General features: G+C 48.7%; 1 protein-coding gene across 4 annotated transcripts in view; it reads left to right on the top strand.

The window, feature by feature from the left end:
• The window catches only part of PDE1B (phosphodiesterase 1B), a 158,571-nt gene that overhangs the window by 101,539 nt on the left and 40,939 nt on the right, over positions 1–16,093 (top strand). Inside the window, exon 1 of one of the 4 annotated variants that reach the window (XM_077329269.1) lies at positions 4,385–4,526. The exons of the other annotated variants lie outside the window; for them this stretch is intronic. Coding sequence (XP_077185384.1) covers positions 4,390–4,526 — 137 coding nt within the window. The 5' untranslated portion in view covers positions 4,385–4,389. Of the gene's footprint in view, positions 1–4,384; positions 4,527–16,093 lie in introns of those variants that run through there. 4 annotated transcript variants of the gene reach the window in all.

Here is a 16,093-nt window from a genome sequence, read left to right on the forward strand (position 1 = left end):
TTCTATTGGGCTGTACCATTTCAGGATGCAGCTTTAGGGGTTGTATTTTCAATGCCTCCACGTCCTGAATGAAGAAAGCTAGCACCTCAAGGTGAAGGGTTTTACCTTAGTTTTTCTGTGAAACAAGTAGGAAGATCCACCCCACCCATAATGAAGGACCACTATATGGAGCTGCCCATTTGCATGCAACTTTGAAGTGGTGCTGTAAGGAAATGTGATTCATTTTGCTTGGTGTATTAATTTACCATAGAATATTAGAATTGGGAGGGGCCAGACAAGCCATCTGGTCCCACCCCCTCCCTGCCCAATGCAGGATCAGTCTCAAGCACCCAGGAGAAGTCTGTCCAGCTGCTGCTTAGAATCATAGAATCATAGGCCCATTCCGCACAGGTTTAATGTAGCAGGAGTGTGGCAAATTGTAATCTCTACTAAAATGCAGTTATGCACAACGTTGTACACAATCTACCACACTCCTGAAACAGTCCCGCTAGAAGCGCTTCGTTGTAGCGCTTCCAGGGTAATCTCAAAAAGTGGATTCACCCTCTGGAAAGCGCTACACTCTTGCAACCAATCTGCAACACTAGCGAAAAAGTTCTGTGCATTACCATTGTTGCGGTTTCAGCAAAGTCCCTCCCCCTGGTTCTCTCCTCTGATCTTCTGGCAAAGCGATCGCCATTTTTTTTTCTCGGAGCGAGCGGAGAGCAACGAACCGGCGAGCCTTCATTCACCCAGCGAGGCTTCTCCGGCTGCAGTCCCTCCACAGAGCTGCTTTAAGTCACCAAGCACAACACAGCCCCGTTTGCAGGTTCCTTTTATTTTCGGCCGAAAATTGCGCCTGTACACGGGGGGGGGGATTTTTTTTCACTCGGGGGAGCGTGGCAACAATGAAACGGCAGCTCACATGCCAGCTGACAGCTAGATGGGTCTCTACGTTAGGAGGAAGCGAGGAATCAAGGAATCAAGGCATATTCGTTGCAACGTGTGTGTTTCTTTTTTTTAAAAAAAACATGTTCTTAAAGGCAAAGGGGCTTTTCCAGAGCATGGTAACAACCACCCATTGGCTGCTCGTTTGATTGACGGCTAGGGGCGGGACAAAGTAAGGCAAATAACGCTTCTTTCTAGCAATTTTTGCCAAGACCGGAAACCTGTGGGAAACGATTGAAACGCAACTGGATTCCACTGCAAAGGCAGGTCTGCGTTACGCCAAATTCCACTATTTTTAATTGCCTTTTTTCTTTCCGTAATCAATTTGCCACATTGATCCTGGCGCGGAATGGGCCATAGAGTTGGAAGGGGCCAGACAGGCCATCTAGTCCCACCCCCTGCTCAATGTAGGATCAGCCTTAAGCATCCAGGAGAAGGATCTGTCCAGCCACTGCTTAGAATCATAGAATCATAGAGTTGGAAGGGGCCAGACAGGCCATCTAGACCCATCCCTGCTCAATGCAGGATCAGCCTGAAGCATCCAAGAGAAGGATCTGTCCAGCTGCTGCTTAAAGACGGCTAATGTGGGGGGTACTCACTACCTCCTTAGGTATCCCACAGCTGAACTACTTTTTCCTGATATCTAGCTGGCATTGTTCTATACATAGTTGAAACCCATTACTGCAGGTCCTATCTTCTGCTGCCAAGAGGAACCGCTCCCTGACCTCCTCTAACCTTTCAAATACTTCAAGAGAGCCATTACATCCCCTCTTGAACTCCTCTTCTCCAGGCTGAATATTCCCCAATCCCTCAGCCTTTCCTCACAGGGCTTGGTCCCCAGGCCCTGGATCATCCCCATGGCTCTCCTCTGCACCTTCTCAATTTTGTCCATGTCCTTTTTGAAGTGAGGCCTCCAGAACTGCACCCAGGACTCCAGGTGGGGTCTGACCAATACAGGATACAGGGGAACTAGGACATCTTGTGATTTCGATGTGATGCCTCTGTTGATACAGCCCAAGACGGCATTTGCCTTCTTTACCGCCGCATCACACCATCTGCTCATATTTTGCTTCCGGTCCCCAAGAGCCCCGAGATCTAATTCACACACACTGCTCTCCAGATTCTCTCTCCCATCTACTAGCTTTTGCTTCCACTTGTGGATTCCTTCCCGGCTGGTTTGGTGGTTCTCCTTGCAGCCTGCTCTTCTGGGTATAGCTCTTCCAGGAATCCCCACCCCCATCTTCACTGCCTCGATTTTTAAAGATGTCGTCTGACTTGCTTAATTAAAATCCTCATTCATTAAGCAGGACTGGAGGTTTCCCAAATCAAACATTTGCTGTTGCCTTCCCCCGAGAATGGAGGCTTGCCCGAGGGTCTTCTCTGGAGACTCCCCCCCCCCTTCAGACTCTTTGGGGGATGTCTTTGGGATCCGTTTTTATAGCCATGTTTAATGGCAGCAGGAGGGAAGGCGGGATAGACTGATAGCTTTGAGGTTTCAGAAGCTAAGCAGGGTCGGCACTTCCAAGGAAGGCTCTGCAGGGGAAGGCAAAGGCAAACCAAATCACTTCGCTTGACAGCCCCCTGCTGAGGTCGGCATAGGTCACTTGGGACTAGCCCCTAAATGGTAGCACCCCTACTTAATGGGGCATGGTGGTCCCAGGAGATGCAGGTTCAAATCTCCACTCTTCCATTGCTGGATGACGGGCCACTCTACCCTAACTCTTAAGAGTTGTTGCTGTGAAGGTAAAATGAGGAACAGTGTTGGAAGTCTCTAAGAAGGAGGAGAAGAGCTGGGTTTTTGTATACTGCTTTTCACTACCAGAAGGAGTCTCAAAGGAGCTTACAATCGTCTTCCCTTCCTCTCCCAACAACAGACACCCTGTGAGGGAGGTGGGGCTGAGAGAGCTCTGAAATAATAGTACAGGCCCAAGGTCACCGAGCAGGCCTCATGGGTCTCAGATTGGCTTACAGTTGCCTTCCCTTCCTCTCTCCATAACCGAGACCCTGTGAGGGAAGTGGGGCTGAGAGAGCTCTGAGGGAACTGCAACTGTCCCAGGGTCACCCAGCAGGCCTTGTGTGTCTCAAAGTGTCTCATCATCGCCTTCCCTTCCTCTCCCCACAACAGACACCCCGTGAGGGAGTTGGGGCTGAGAGAGCTATGAGAGAACATTGCTGGCCCAAGGTCACCCTGTGGGCCTCATGGGTCTCAAATTGGTTTACAATTGCCTTCCCTTCCTCCCCCCACAACCGAGACCCTGAGGGGAAAGTGGGGCTGAGAGAGCTCTGAGGGAACTGCACACATCCCAAGGTCACCCAGCAGGCCTCGTGTTTCTCAAAGCCTCTGAAACCCTGTGAGGTTAGTGAGGCTGAGAGAGCTCTGACGGAGCTGTGACTGTCCCAACGCCACCCATGTGGCTGCATGTGGAGGAGAAGTGGGAAATCAAACACAGTTCTCCAGATTAGATGCTGCCGCTTTTAACTGCTACTCCAAGGGACCAAGCCCTATGAAGATAGGTTGAGGGACTTGGGAATGTTCAGCCTGGAGAAAAGGAGGTTGAGAGGGGACATGATAGCCCTCTTTAAGGATTTGAAAGGTTGTCACTTGGAGGAGGGCAGGATGCTGTTTCCGTTGGCTGCAGAGGAGAGGACACGCAGTAATGGGTATAAACTACAAGTACAACGATATAGGCTAGATATCAGGAAAAAGTTTTTCACAGTCAGAGTAGTTCAGCAGTGGAATAGGCTGCCTAAGGAGGTGGTGAGCTCCCCCTCACTGGCAGTCTTCAAGCAAAGGTTGGATACACACTTTTCTTGGATGCTTTAGGATGCTTAGGGGTGATCCTGCGTTGAGCAGGGGGTTGGACTAGATGGCCTGTGTGGCCCCTTCCAACTCTATGGTTCTATGATTCTATGATTCTAAGCTGGCCCTCTGGGTCCCCATTGGGGAGGAAAGCTGGGTATAAGCCCTGAAATTTAGAAAACTGATATGCCACCAGTCTTCATGTGAATAAACATTCTCAAGAGTCTGCTCTTGGCAACGGTGATAATTTGATGTACGCAAAGAAGATGTCTGTCAAAGCAACTTAACGTGGCTCGCGATGCTTGTGTCCTTTGGAGTCCCTTTGCCGCCGCCATGCTGCTTTGCTCACCTTCTGAAAGCAACAGAATCCGCGATGGAACAGAAAGAGTTTTCAGCGTTCACTCTCCGCGGCCGCCCGCATCCCAGCCAGTCGGGTAGGCACTATTGGGGCATGCTCCCAATTGGCTGTCTCGCTTGGACTGCATTTGCCCCGGGGCCATGGTGGGCAAGTCATGCATTGTTAAAAATCACATAACTTCTCAAGCTTATGCGCTGCTTCTGCGCCTGCGTCGCCCGGTCGGCGCATGCCCCGAAACGACGGGGTTGAACTGGAGTTCCCAGATAGCGGTGTTGAGGACGTGCGCAAGGTTTAGATCGCATTTCGGATGCTGGATGGACGCAAGCCCGCTTGGCTTTGGGCGTCAGGCATGCAAAACGCCAAAGATGGAGAGCCGGGGATGCAAACCTTGCCTCTTCCCTCCACCCCTACTGAACTGAGACAACCGAAGACTATATCACTCCTGTAAGTGAATCTTGCATGAATTCTGTCCGGTGGCTTGAACAGCGAGTGGATGGGGAAGGACAGTGTTAAGAGGGTTTTTGTGCGAAGGTAACAGAGTTGTGCTGTAAACAATGGCCTTATGAGCCTTATTGCACAAATATTGCACAAATGGTTGCACAAATGGCCTTATTGCACAAATATTTAGGGACTGTGGTCTGTGCTGCTGCATTTAGCTTATTGTAAGCAGGGTCCTAATTATGTAATACCTGAGCCGCTCAATGTATCATGTACATGCTTACGTAATGCTTCATTTCTTTCTGGAGGTTCCAGATTTCTGAGCTCCTAATGCAGCGGGTACTGAATGTCCTCTTTTGTGGATTGTACTGGCTCATCGTGTGTAGTCCTCCTCAAGTCCCTATAAGAAAGGCGGACTATATAACTTTAATAATAGAGTCGGCTTAGTGTAGTGGCTAAGAGAGCCGGATTTGATTCCCCACTCCTCCATATGCAGACAGGTGAGTTACCTTGGGCTAGTCACAGGCCTGTCAGAGCCTCCCAGATCAGTTCTCTCAGAGCTCTCTCTCTCTCTCTTGGCCCCACCTCCCTTACTGTTGTTGTCTCTTGTGAGGAGTCTCAAAGCGGCTTGCAACCGTGTTCCCTTCCTGTCATAGAATCATAGAACAATAGAGTTGGAAGGGGTTTCATGGGTCATCTAGTCCAACCCCCTGCATGATGTGAGTGTCTTGCATAGTGCAGGGGGTTGGACTAGATGACCCATGAGGTCCCTTCCAATTCTATGATTCTATGAGAGGAAGGCGGTTGAAAGCCGCTTTGAGACTCCTTTGGGTAGTGAAAAGAGGAGTATAAAAACCAGCTCTTTTTCTTCTAAACGCAAAACGTACATTCGCGGTGTGATTCAGAACAGGTTCGGATGTTTGATCAAACGACAACAAAGGTGCTTTTCTAAGTGCCCGCGGGCTCTGTCTGTCATTGGTGACCGAGTTGCTATTTGAGCAGAGCAGTGTTGGCCTGACGCTGCTTGCCACCCATTTCCCATGCCAGGGTCTTAAAATTTATGAATTTGCATCCTGAAAAGTATTGGCTGTGCAGTGCAGCCTTGTAATTGCGGTTTACCAGCAGAGATAAAACGGAATTGTTGCCTACCGGCAAAACAGTTTTAGTAAAACCGAAAGAGGGACTGTTCTCTCGGTGCGAATCCCAAACCCCCAAGTTCATTCGGCTTTATTTGGAATGCAATTGGGAGGAAAAACGGCCACCATGGTGTGATGAACTCATATGCTGAAATAATTGCTGGACGTTTGTTGAGCTGATGGCGGGGCACCCCGTTGACACTGACCGACTGAGCTTGCGTTGTGGCCTGAATATCCATTTGCCTGAGGCCTGACCCTAGGCGTGATTCCTCAGAAACTGAGTTCAGCCAGACTGCCAAGAAAACGCGTGTCAGAATTGCAGTTTAAGGAAGCTGAACAGTTTTCTGTCTGGCTTAGTCTGTCAGTTTGGGAAGAGATCCTGGCAGCAGAGGAGGTGGGGAAGACCCAAGGAGCAGGATAGCAGCTGCTGAGCAAGCCTGAATTATTAACTACTCCTCTTAAGGCCGAGGCAAGCCCAGAGGCGCGAGACAAAGGGCTCCCATCTTGAGAGTCCTCGTTGAGAGACGGGAGGAGGATGTGCTAGGGGTGGTGGAAAGCACTGTCAAGTCGCAACCAGCATCTGGTGACCCAGTTGTGTTTTCAAGGAAAGAGACATTCAGAGGTTAATGTGGAATTCACTACCGTAGGGAGTGGTGGTGACTACAAACATAGACAGCTTCAAGAGGGGACTGGACAAACATGTGGAGCAGAGGTCCATCAGGGGCTATTGGCCACAAGGTATAGATGAAATACTCTGTCTGGAGCAATGATGCTCTGTATTCTTGGTGCCTGGGGTCCCAGAGTGGGAGGGCTTCTGATATTCTGGCGCCACTGGTGACCCTCCTGGTGGCACCTGGATTTTGCCACTGTGTGACACAGAGTGTTGGACTGGATGGGCTCTTGGCCTGATCCAACATGGCTTCTCTTATGTTCTTAAGGCTGCTGGTGGACCTCCTGATAACACCTGGGTTTGGGCCACTGTGTGACACAGAGTGTTGGACTGGAGGGGCCATTGGCCTGACCCAACAGGGCTTCTCTTATGTTCTTAAGGCTGCTGGTGGACCTCCTGATGACACCTGGGTTTGGGCCACTGAGTGACACAGAGAGTTGGACTGGATGAGCCATTGGCCTGATCCAACATGGCTTCTCTTATGTTCTTAAGGCTGCTGGTGGACCTCCTGATGACACCTGGGTTTGGGCCACTGTGTGACACAGAGTGTTGGACTGGATGGGCCATTGGCCTGACCCAACAGGGCTTCTCTTATGTTCTTAAGGCTGCTGGTGGACCTCCTGATGACACCTGGGTTTGGGCCACTGTGTGACACAGAGTGTTGGACTGGATGGGCCATTGGCCTGACCCAACAGGGCTTCTCTTATGTTCTTAAGGCTGCTGGTGGACCTCCTGATGACACCTGGGTTTGGGCCACTGAGTGAGGAGGAAGAAGAAGAAGAAGAAGAGTTGGGTCTTATATGCCGCTTTTCTCTACCCGAAGGAGGCTCAAAGCGGCTTACAGTCGCCTTCCCATTCCTCTCCCCACAACCGACACCCTGTGAGGTGGGTGAGGCTGAGAGAGCCCTGATATCACTGCTCGGTCAGAACTGTTTTATCAGTGCCGTGGTGAGCCCAAGGTCACCCAGCTGGCTGCATGTGGGGGAATGCAGAATCGAACCTGGCATGCCAGATTACAAGTCCGCACTCCTAACCACTACACCAAACGGGAGTGTTGGACTGGATGGGCCATTGGCCTGACCCAACATGGCTTCTCTTATGTTCTTAAGGCTGCTTGTGGACCTCCTGGTGGCACTTGGGTTTTGGCCACTGTTATGGACCATGCAGTATAAAATTTACAAGACCACAACAAAGACAGCTAAGCAGCAAGAGGATTTATTTAGAATGCCTGTTTGCAAGCATGGAGAGAAAGCCAATTGGTGCATTCTCTGAAGTCTGCATCAGTGCAGCTCATTTTTAACACCTTGATATGTCATCATGATGTATCCTGAAGCTCACTCCCTATCTGTCCCTCTAACCAGTCAGGTTACACAGAGGGCTCTCAGTCTAACCTATCACCGACAAATATATCTTATTTCATTGTATTTCTTTGTTTCAAAGATTATACTTTCCTGATATGGAGATTCAGGTATTATCCATTTCCTGTTTTGTAGCAATTATATCTGTAGATATGTTACAGCTGCTACATTTTATTCTTTTGACGGATTCAAGGTTACCTTCAGAGATAAAGAAATAACTTTATACACGTGGTGTTATAGCAGCCATTAATGGACTTAAAATGCACTCTGTCTGACCTAAGAATGAATCATGGACAGACTGTTGCTAAAGTGTGTGTATGACTCAATTGTGTTCCACAAATCTATATAGAGTGACACAGAGTGTCGGGCTAGATGGTCCACTGGCCTGACTCAACAGGGCTTCTCTTATGTTCTTAAATCTGCTGGTGGACCTCCTGATGGCCCCTGAGTTTGGGCCACTGTGTGACACAGAGTTTTGGACTGGATGGGCCATTGGCCTGATCCAACATGGCTTCTCTTATGTTCTTAAAGCCACTGGTGGACCTCCTGATGGCCCCTGGGTTTGGGCCACTGTGTGACACAGAGTGTTGGAGTGGATGGGCCATTGGCCTGATCCAACATGGCTTCTCTTATGTTCTTAAAGCCACTGGTGGACCTCCTGATGGCACCTGGGTTTGGGCCACTGTGTGACACAAGAGTGTTGGACTGGATGGGCCATTGGCCTGATCCAACATGGCTTCTCTTATGTTCTTAAAGCCACTGGTGGACCTCCTGATGGCCCCTGGGTTTGGGCCACTGTGTGACACAGAGTGTTGGAGTGGATGGGCCATTGGCCTGATCCAACATGGCTTCTCTTATGTTCTTAAAGCCACTGGTGGACCTCCTGATGGCCCCTGGGTTTGGGCCACTGTGTGACACAGAGTGTTGGAGTGGATGGGCCATTGGCCTGATCCAACATGGCTTCTCTTATGTTCTTAAAGCCACTGGTGGACCTCCTGATGGCACCTGGGTTTGGGCCACTGTGTGACACAAGAGTGTTGGACTGGATGGGCCATTGGCCTGATCCAACATGGCTTCTCTTATGTTCTTATATCTGTTGGTGGATCGCCTGGGTATGGGCCACTGGGTGACACAGAGTGTTGGACTGAATGGACCATTGGCCTGATGCAACACGGTCTAGGCACCAAACATCGGATCTCTGGGTGGCTTCTCTCTGCAGCAGGATCAGCTGTCTTGTGGCTGATTTAGACAAATGCATTCGAGTTTCTGCAAATTGACCAAACTCAAAACAATGTGCCGAATCAGTGGTTGAGTTGATTCATGTTGTACCGAATGAAGAAAACTCAAATCCGAAAAGGACCAATTCCCCCCCCCCCTTCTAACACGAGATAGGCAGGCCAAGATGATTTGGGGGACTTGGGTCAGGGAGGCAAGGGGACTACTCATTTTAGGATGGCTATGAGTTTTGACGGCAATGATCCCTCCTCCACCCCCCCCCCCAGTGTCCGCAGCATTGTGGCATGACAGCAGTAGCCGAAGCCAGCATCTTCCCTTTCAAATTCACATGTTGGTTAGACGGGAGAAGTTAGGAACATAAAGGTTGAGCTGGGAGGAGAAATTATTTTAAAATCCAAATATTTATTGTAATTACATATACATAATCAAAGTTAAAAACTTTGGTAAAGAAGAGTCGGTTTTTATACCCCCGTTTTTCACTTGCTGAAGGAGTCTCAGAAAGGCTGACAATCTCCTCCCCTTCTTCTCCTCACAACAGACAGTGAAGGCTGAGAGAGCTATGAGAGAACTGCTCTGCGAGAACAGGACTATCAGGGCTGTGATGAGCCCAAGGTCACCCAGCTGACTGCATGTGGAGGAGCAGGGAATCAAATCTGACTCGCTAGATTGAAAGCTGCCGCTCTTAACCACACCACCAACCTGGCCCTCAGTTTATATGGTATAGCGCAGCAAGTACAGAATCAGCATTAACACATGGAACGTATAAGGACCAAAAACGTGTTTTGACCCCTAAGGGGTCTTCTTCAGCGGTCAAATAAGTTTTAATACACTAGGACAGTATAGAAATGTATAATATTAGTGCCTGCTAGGTGGGAAAAAATCTAGAAAGGGATGCTCCTACTGACATGGATTCTATATAAGAATGTCTAATGGGGAAACAACATAGTGCACAGGTAGTCAAGCTGCGGCCCTCTAGATGTCCATGGACTACAATTCCCATGAGCCCCTGCCAGCATTCGCTGGCAGGGGTCATGGGAATTATAGTCCATGGACATCTGGAGGGTCGCAGTTTGACTACCCCTGACATAGTGAAACATTGTTCATTTTCTGTGTTGTGGTTCAGCCCCATATTGCGACTGGGCATGCACAGGCCTAATGTGTGTTTGCACATGAGACATCAATGAACAACAGCTACCCGTTTTCAAAAAACACCTCTCTCAGTGTTCTCATGTGCTAAACAGAAGCAGCATCTTTGTGTTTTGGTCTTTAAATGTTCCATGCGTTAATGTTGATTCTGTACATGCAGTTCTATTCATTTTATTAATGTGTTTTTTAACTTTTACTATGTCCACGTAATTATAATAAATCTTTGGCGTTTAAACTCAACTCGACCTTTAGGTTCCTATCTTGTCTTGTCAGGTTAGATCTTAGTTTCCCTTTTTCGTTGTTTACTGATTTGAATGGTGTCGCCAGATCCATTGGGTTGCAATATTCACTGGAACCCCCCCCCCCTCAAAACCGGTTTCCAGTTGTTCTTAAGTTTGGTTTGACCCCCCCCAGCCAATTTGTGAATGTTATAGTCGTGCATCCAAGTATGTGCAGTATGCCTTTTTACACTTTGGGGCAATCGCAGCCCATTATCCTAGGGCAGAAAATACAATTTTAAAAAGCCGAATGTGTCAGCCATTCATCTTTTTATACATGGGCCCATCTGCATAGCCGAGCGGCCCACGTTCTTTAATACCACTATTTCAAATTGCTTTTTAAAGATACAGGGGATTTGATCCAGAAAAAACAATTAAAGTTGATTTGATCCATCTCGCACAAAGCTGTCATCTATGTAGCTTCTGAAATATGAACAACTCATGATTGTTCGTCAAGCGTCAGTGGACCACAGAATGAATTTATTTTATTAAGATTTTTGTTTTGGTTCATGTAGTCAGCTTCTTGGAGCAGTTGTCTGGGGAGGCGGCCAAGACTCGTTCAGTCCACGGCGTAAAATCACCAAACCCCAACATTAAATCTTGACAACCTTCAAATTGGCATAAAACAAAGACGATTGAAATTGTTCCAAAATGTGTAAACTAGCACAAAAACCATTAAAGCGGGGGGTACAGGACAACTGCAGATTGTCCCTGGGCCAGGAAAGAAAAAAACAGAAACGAAAAGCCTGAACAAATAACCTGACTCCTAGAAAACAAGAAGAGTAGGTATCAAAGAAACATTTATGGGAGGGGAATCCTGCAGGTAGGATGTCACCACAAACACAAAAACAACCACATAATCACCAGTGTGTGTGTGTATGTGTGTTGGGGTGGGGTGGGGGGACACAGTTCCATACTTTATAACTACTCTTTATGCCTTGTACGTAGGATTTCCAGCTCCAGGGTGGGATATTCTGGGAGATTTCTAGGTGGAACCAAATGTCCATGGTCTACAATTCCCACGAGCCCATGCTGGCAAGGTAATTGTAGTCTCTGGACATCTGTAGTGCCCCAGTTTGGCCACCCCTGTAGTAGAGGGTCATTTTGCAGGCGACGTTTCCCAAGAAACTGTACTCCACCCTCTGTCTTTCTGCCTTCGCATTGGCATTTGAATGGCTTTCCTTGCACTCCAATTAGTTTTCTTGCTCAGAAATACATCGGTTGGAGTTGGGAGGGATGGGAAGCTCTTAAGGAAGCAGATGGAGAGAGGGGTGGGGAAGGGCAGAAGTGAAACAAAACTGGGTCACCTTGCCCATCTCCCGGTCCTTTGGCACCGCAAGATCTTGCTTGCTTGCTTCCGTGTGACATTATTCTTGCACCGTTCTCCTCGTGCTGCATGCGCGCCGATCCCATTGGCCCGCTGTGGCTTCCCGTCCTTCCGCCTGACCTGTTTCCAGGCGGATTCACGCGATGTGACTGGAGTCAGCGATCATTGCTTAAAACCTACAAGCCCAGGCCCCGTGATTGAATTTGCAGTCTCTAACCTGACTGTCAGGTGTTGCTTAACACTCTGAGGGCTCCTGAAATGGTACATGGAGGGGCTCTCCTCTGCCCCGATGCTGACAGCGGGAAGGCATCTAATTTGGGTCTCTGCCCTCCAGTTTGCGATGATTTGGGAGTGGCTCAGATAATTGCTGGCTTTGCAAATGTAGAGGGAGTTTAAAATATCAGGTCGCTCTGTTTCCGCATATGTGTTTCAGGAAGCGCAAAGTCGAAGCTTCTGGAATCCAAGCACAGATTTTCAGAGTTTGTGTGTACATGTGCGGTGGCAGCCAGGTGGTGGTAGGTGGTGGGTAGGAGGAGTTGTCACACAGTCCTACGGCAGGATATTTCATGGGGAGAAAAAGAGGTTTGGAGGTTTGAAATGTGCAAATACCTCACTGAGTTTTAAAAGTTTTTCCCCCCTTCTCTGGGCAGAGAATGGGGGGGGGGGCAGGGGAGGAATCAATTTAATTGCATTCCAGACTTCATAGAAATGCTAATTGATCTAGGAGGAGAGGTAAGGTGTGTGTCAAGTGTTTCCCCTTCTCCAAACATAGAACAGAGATATGGAGGAATGAAATACTAGAGAGGCTTCAGGAAGGAAATTCCTGGTTATCTCCAGGAAAAGACTCTTTGAACTGGCCTGGCTTGGTCAATGGGTGAGGAAAAAGAGGTGATAAAACTCAAGGAAGCAAGAAAAAAGAGCTCTTTGATGTTGAGCATCAGAGTGGGCAGAGCTCTTAACTGAGGTCTGGAGGAGGCAGCCATGGACCTTGCGTGGATTATTGAAGGAAACTTCAAGGTAATGGAAACTCTGTAAATATCTGCAACTTCCTAAGCTAAGGAGCCTGTCCTATATTTTACCATCCAATAGGGCATGTATAGAGAGATGGACAGAGGAACTGCATTTTACCCATTTCTTTTGGCTCCCTTGCTCAATATGGTGCTGTGTCAAAACGGTCACAATGGGTCGGACACAACTTAGCACCTAACAACAACAGTGTTATTGCTGTTAAAACATGTTGTTACCATATGTTATTTGTATCTTTTCCCTGTTTCCTGTAAACTGCCCTGAGCCTCCGGGGACGGTGGTATATAAATATAAATAAATAAATAAAAATAAATAAGCCTGTGGAAATTTTCTTTTTAATAAATATTTTATACCTTCTGATGCGCGTATTGTTCTCCGTACCACATAGCCCCCCCCCCACTGTCTTCGACACCCTAGTGCAGGGGTAGTCAAACTATGGCCCTCCAGATGTCCATAGACTACAGTTCCCATGAGCCCCTGCCAGCGAATGCCAAGAGGAAGGCTGGCAGCTGGCAAGCAGCTGTTCCTCCAGGGGTACACAAGACAGTAAACTGTCCCTGTGGTCACCAGGTGCTGGGCAGTGAGAGACACAGAGGCAAGGCCTCAAATCTGGGAGTCCTGACCTGCCCAGCAGGCAATTCCTTACAAAAGACAGGTGGTGGCAATGGTTACCTAAGAAAGAAAAGCCTCTCCAGGTGTTGGGAAGAGCTTGGAGGGCAGGGTGGAATAGTCCCTGCAGGCTGGAGCAGGCCTTTTCCTCCAGAGCATCTCTGTGATAATCACCTCCATTTTTAATTTTTTTATTATCCAATGAAATGGGGAGTAGGCATTTAGAAGGGAGGGGCGTGCAGCAGCAAGCATACAGGCACTGCTGGTTCCTGTTCTCAACCGGTTCTGTGCATAGAAAAATCCAAACCCTTTCTGAAAAAGTTCTTCGTGGTTCTCAAGCCAGCCTCGTCCCTGAACCGGCATGACTGGGTGGGGCCTGCAGTCCCAGGAATCTCTGGGCCAGGAGATTTGGGGGAAACGGCTTGACTGTGACATCAGGTGGTAGCCAAACCCGAGAGGTGTCTCAAAGGAAGAGACGTTCTGAAGTGGATTGCCATCGTCCGCCTGAGCATAGCGACTCTAGACTGACTCTGTGTTATGGCCATAGTCTTTCTGGGTGGTTTTCCACCAGCCAGTTTCTGGAATCTGATGAGATCAAGCTAGTTTGGGCTATTGAGGTCAGAGCAGGATCAAACTAGGCTTTGCAAAAGGGCCTGGGTTTTATGAACCGAAGTCAGGTTTCTTGCGATCACACAGCAACTGTGAGAAATGGAATCAGACCGTCGCTGAGCGACTGGGATCCAGGAGATAGCACGAATCCCCACTTGTCCGTGGGAGCAGGCTGGGTGACCTTGGGCCAGTCGTTCTTTCTCTGCCTTTCCTACCTCCGAGGGCTGTTGTGAGGATAAAGCAGAAAAGTGGGAAATGAACCTGCAAGCCGCTCTGTGTCGCCATTAAGGAGAAAAGCGGGGCATTGGATCCATCAGGTCAGGCACCATTTGGGTTCTGCCAGCTCCAAGGGGCACTCATGGATCTCCGCTAGTTTATCCTCACAACAACCCTGCAAGGTAGTCTTGCGTCCAGGACCACCTGGTAAATTTCATAGATGTTTGCGCCTGGGTGAGCCCACTCCGACTCTCTGCCACGCCGGCTGTGTCAGGGCCCGTGGGCCCGTGTAGGAATGTATCGCTTACTCCCCCACATCTGTCCATCGCCATCCGGAAACTTCCGTCTCTCGGGCCGTTGCCATGGTGACGGAGCCGTGCAGCAAAAGCCCAGAAGAGCGGATTGAATCCCTCTGTTGGCGCTCGGCAGCCTGGAATGAAATCTGCAGGAAAGTCTCACCCCCCCCCCACAAACCCACACACCGCTCTGTTTTTTTCATGCATAGAGTCAGGGCAGAGATTGCCTGCTTGGGGACGGGGGGGGGGGGGGGACAGGCCTGGTTTCCCATCCCCTCCCCAGAAATCTGAGTCTGCCTATTCCAAACACCCAGGAATGCCATTCCTCAGCCTCTGTAGTAGGTGTGAATTGGCTGTGTAAGTGTAGGAATCACACTGGATATTCCAAATCCCAAATCCTTCACATGTTTTAGGAGTGTCTCCTCTGCAGTAAAGTCATGAAGATGTCCATTAGGACATGAATGTTATCTAGAGCCCCCTGGGCACTTGTCCAGTAAAGGTTTGGGGTTGGGGTCCTCGGAGGAAGCAGTCACATGTGAAATGCAGGCTAGCCATCCTTTTATTTAGATTTGGGATTTCCAGTGGTGTTCATACCTTTACACACTTTTTGAGTATCGCAGTGTTGTGTTTGTGCTTTTAAAGCATCCGATAAACTTTACCCATATTTTAGAAACGCTTACTGAGTTGTGTTGTTTAAATGGGTAGCCGTGTTGGTCTGAAGTAGCACAATCAAATCAGAGTCCGGTAGCACCTTTAAGACCAACAAAGATTCATTCAAGGCGTGAGCTTTCGAGTGCAAGCACTCGAAAGCTCATGCCTTGAATAAATCTTTGTTGGTCTTCAAGGTGCTACTGGACTCTGATTTGATTGAGTTGTGTTGTGACTGCACAGTGGCTGTTCTTCTCTTGTACCATCTCCAGAGGCAGCCTGGAGGTCTCCTGGAATTAGAACTGGTCTCCCGGAGTTAGAACTTTCCTCATTGAGCAAGTCACAGTCAGGGTCTGTGTGTAACCGCTTGGACTTGCTTTAGGATGCTTAGGGCTGATCCTGCGTAGAGCAGGGGGTTGGACTAGATGGCCTGTATGGCCCCTTCCAACTCTATGATTCTGTGATTCTATGATTCTATGACTGTAGATGAGAGTTCCACAAAAAAGGGGAAAATGTGCATGTCTGAAGTGCTGTCTGGTCAGAAAGAAATTTTCATGGCAATGGAGAAACAAATGGTTCGCCATTGCCTACCTGCAGATAGAGTCAGGTGGGTGGCCATGAAAACTTGAGCCTGGCGGCGCCTGGGATCTAAAGAAGTGTGCATGCAAGTGAAAGCTTACACTAGCCTTTCTCAACTTTTTTAACATTGAGAAACGTCCAAAACATTCTTCAGTCTTCTAGAAAGCCCAGAAGTGGTCCAATCATGCAGAAAATGGTTGGGAAGCAGAGCTTTGTGCATGCCCACCTGGGGCCCCTCCCCTTCCCACCTCCTCCAGGCCCATCATTGGCCATTTTGGGAGCGGGAGGAGGGTCAACTGCATATGGCCATATCACCCGATATATGTTTAAGAAGTTTAAAATATATATGAAAACTTAATTAACTCCCACCTATTCAGGAAACCCTTCCAGGGCTGTCAAGAAACTGCATCAAGGTTTACCATCAAGAAAACCCATTTTT

Source organism: Paroedura picta, chromosome 3 (genome assembly GCF_049243985.1).
Source record: "Paroedura picta isolate Pp20150507F chromosome 3, Ppicta_v3.0, whole genome shotgun sequence".
NCBI lineage: Eukaryota > Metazoa > Chordata > Lepidosauria > Squamata > Gekkonidae > Paroedura > Paroedura picta.